Source organism: Xyrauchen texanus, chromosome 40, assembly GCF_025860055.1.
Source record: "Xyrauchen texanus isolate HMW12.3.18 chromosome 40, RBS_HiC_50CHRs, whole genome shotgun sequence".
Classification (NCBI taxonomy): domain Eukaryota; kingdom Metazoa; phylum Chordata; class Actinopteri; order Cypriniformes; family Catostomidae; genus Xyrauchen; species Xyrauchen texanus.
This window is the reverse complement of record NC_068315.1, coordinates 8,115,334-8,118,845: the sequence shown is the minus strand read 5'-3', so window position 1 is coordinate 8,118,845 and position 3,512 is coordinate 8,115,334. Positions and strand designations below refer to the sequence as shown.

The 3,512-nt window shown below is 44.2% G+C and overlaps 1 protein-coding gene across 2 annotated transcripts; it reads right to left on the bottom strand.

The window, feature by feature from the left end:
* Nucleotides 1–1,268: 1,268 nt before the first annotated feature.
* On the bottom strand, nt 1,269–3,260 carry LOC127633839 (uncharacterized). 2 transcript variants are annotated; one of them, XM_052113180.1, is made up of 4 exons: nt 3,127–3,260; nt 2,412–3,018; nt 1,993–2,108; nt 1,269–1,390 (listed from the first exon to the last, which is right to left on the bottom strand). In XM_052113180.1, exons 2-4 carry the CDS (start codon nt 2,714–2,716, stop codon nt 1,374–1,376), a joined length of 438 nt encoding a protein of 145 aa, XP_051969140.1. In that variant the 5' UTR covers nt 2,717–3,018; nt 3,127–3,260; the 3' UTR covers nt 1,269–1,373. The 2 variants fall into 2 exon arrangements, with proteins under 2 accessions (XP_051969140.1, XP_051969139.1); XM_052113179.1 differs by having other exon boundaries at nt 1,993–3,018.
* Nucleotides 3,261–3,512: the final 252 nt, after the last annotated feature.

Sequence of the window (3,512 nt, the reverse complement as noted above, 5' to 3'; positions counted from 1 at the left end):
AGACGCTTTTATCCAAAGCGACTTACAAAAGAGGAAAACATAAGGAGACATCTTAAGGAGACAGTGGTACGAAAAGTGCCATACTACAAAGTTTCACTATCATCAGAATAGTATACAAAACAGATTTAAGTGCAACAAAAAAAAAATTACTTTAGTGACCGGTTAAGTGCTTTTGGAAAAGATGTGTTTATAGCCATTTTTTGAAGATAGAGGGTGAGTCAGCTTCATGGATTGAGTTGGGAAGGTCATTCCACCAAAGTGGTATGATGAAACTGAAAGTACGGGAAAGTGTTTTGGTGCCTCTTTGTTTTGGTACGACAAGGCGACGTTCCTTAGCCGACAGCAGGCTTCTGGTGGGAACGTAGCTCTGCATAAATGTTTTTAGGTATGCTGGAGCAGACCCAGTGACTGTTTTGTATGCCAGCATCAGGGCCTTGAATTTAGTACGTGCATGAACCGGCAGCCAGTGGAGAGAGACAAAGAGGGGTGTAACATGTGCTCTCTTAGGTTCATTAAAGACCAGACATGCTGCTGCATTCTGGATCATTTGGAGAGGTCTAATAGCACATGCAGGAAGGCCTGCAATGAGAGCGTTACAGTAGTCCAGTCTAGTTATGACAAGTGACTGAACGAGCAGTTGTGTGGCATGTTCAGAGAGGAAGGGTCTTATCTTCCTGATATTGTAGAGTGTAAATCTAAATGATCTTGCAGTCTTTGAGATGTGGTCTGTGAAATTTAGCTCATCATCAATGGTTACCCCTAGATTTCTGACCGTTTTGGAAGGCGAAACTGTAGTTGGACCTAGCTGCACGGTGATGTTGTGTTCAACAGCAGGGTTGGCTAGAAAAACAAGGAGGTCGGTCTTGGCTGGGTTGAGTTGCAGGTGGTGTTCCTTCATCCAGACTGAGATGTCTGCCAGACAGGCAGTGATTCGAGTGGTCACTGTGGTGTCATTGGTCTGGAAAGACAAGTAGAGTTGCGTGTCATCAGAGTAGCAATGGTAAGAGAAACCATGTGACTGGATGATGGGTCCCAGTGATGTTGTGTATATGGAGAAGAGAAGTGGCCCAAGCACTGATCCCTGAGGTACCCCAGTAAGTAACTGATGTGGCTTGGATACCTCCCCTCTCCAGGGTACCTCAAAGGACCTTTCTGAGAGATAGGAGTTGAACCAACCAAGCACAGTTCCAGTGATGCCCAGTTTAGAGAGGGTGGAGAGAAGGATCTGATGGTTGACTGTGTCAAAGGTAGCAGAGAGGTCCAGCAGAATCAGAACGGATGATCTGGATTCAGCTTTCGCCTGTCTCAGTGACTCCGTGACAGACAGCAGGGCAGTCTCAGTGGAGTGTCCACTTTTGAAGCCTGACTGATTGTCATCCAGCAGCTTGTTCTGTGAGAGATAGGCGGAGATCTGATTGAAAACTGCCCTTTCAAGTGTTTTTGCCATGAATGGGATGAGAGAGACTGGTCTGCAGTGTTCTATCTGTGTGGGGTTAAGTGCAGGTTTTTTCAGCAGTGGGGTTACTCGAGCCTGCTTAAATGTAGTGGGAAAAGTGCCTGCAAGAAGAGATGTGTTAATTATGTGTGTAAGTGCAGGTAGAATGGACGGAGAGATGGCCTGGAGAAGGTGTGATGGAATGGGGTTAAGGGAACAGATTGTGGGGTGGTTGGAGAGGAGGAGTTTAGAGACCTCAGTGTCAGTTAAAGGAGAGAACATAGATAAAGAAGAGTTGTATACAGGAGGTGGGTGTTTGACAGGGTGTGGTGCAGTGAATGTATTGCTGATGGTTGTAACCTTATTAGTAAAAAATGTGGAGAAGATATCTGCTGTCAGTGATGTGTCAGGTGGTGGAGGGGGAGGGCAGAGAAGTGTGTTGAATGTTCTAAACAAGCTACGAGTGTCTGTGGTGCTGTTGACCTTGGTCTGGTAATATGAAGTTTTTGCAGCTTTAACGTTATCTGAAAAAGATGCAAGTAGAAGCTGATATTTACCTAGATCGGCTGGATCTTTAGATTTCTGCCATCTCCTCTCAGCTGCCCTGAGATCAGTCTGATGTTCACGAAGGACGTCAGACAGCCAGGGGCTGGGTGGTGTAGTCCGTGCTGGTCTAGAGGAGAGAGGACAGATGTTGTCTAGACAGGTTGTTAAAGTAGAGTTAAGTGTGTCTGTGGCAGTGTTTACATCAAGCATGGAAAATACATTTATTGTGGGAAGAGAGGCAGAGACATCAGTGGAAAGGCGAGAGGGTGAGAGGAAACGGAGGTTACGGCGAAAGGAACAAAAAGGTGGAGTCGGTTTTACAATGGATGGGAGAATCATGTTGAATTGAACAAAGTAGTGATCAGAGACATGTAAAGGTGTAACAAGAATATTTGAGGTGGTACAGTTCCATGTAAAAATTAGGCCCAACTGGTTGCCCGATCTGTGAGTTGCTGTGGTGTGTAGTCTTTCCAAGTCAAATGAGGCCAGAAGAGTATTCAGTTCAATGGCCTGGGGCTTGTCTTGGTGTATGTTGAAACCGCCAAGAACCACAAGTGGCCTGCCATCCTCTGGCAAGGAGGACAGCAGGACATCCAACTCCTCAAGAAAGCTTGTCAGCTGAGCTGGAGGGCGATAGATGTCAACAACATGTAATTTTGTGGGTTGCATTGTAGTAATGGCATGGAATTCAAAAGACGTATTGTTACATAGTGAAGCCTGTGGTGAAAAAGTCATTATGAGTTATTATGAATTAGTTATTATGAATGAGCAAACCTGTTCCCCCACCCCTACCAGTATGTCAAGGGGTGTGGGAGAAGGAGAAGTTGTTGGAGAGAGCAGCAGGTGTTGCTGTATCCTCAGGACATATCCATGTCACTGTCAGTGCCAGAATGCTGAGGGTGTGTGGCGAAAGATGGAATGAAGGCAGCTTTGTTCACAGTCACACTGAGAACGAGAGTGGAGCAGGTGTTGAAGTGCAAAGCGGCCGTAGGTTCTGTGGGTTGCGTTTTGTCTTGCATCTGTATCTTATGAACGGTCTACAGCAGATAACAGGGATGTGCTTGAAGGCATGAGTTATTAGTGAACTAGACATGTTAGTGTGTATGTATAAGTAAAATAATAAAAGAGATAGAATAGAAAAATACTTAAGTGCCTTGTCGGTGTCCTTGCTTGATGGACTCACAGGTAGACTCGCTGGTCTTCACACGAGGAGGGCTTTACACTAGTGAGATAAAAGCTTCTGTTTACTGGTTTAATAGTGAGATAAGATCTACTATTTCCTGGTTTACTAATGAGATACAAGCTACAATTTATTAGTTTACTAATGAGATAAAAGCTACTATTTATTAGTTTACTAGTGCGAGAAAACCTACTATTTATTAGTTTACTAATGAGATACCAGCTACTATTTATTAGTTTACTAGTGCGAAAAAAGCTACTATTTCCTGGTTTACTAATTAGATACAAGCTACTATTTACTGGTTTACCAGTAAACTAGAGTACTCACCTTGTTTCTTTATCAGAAAGGACT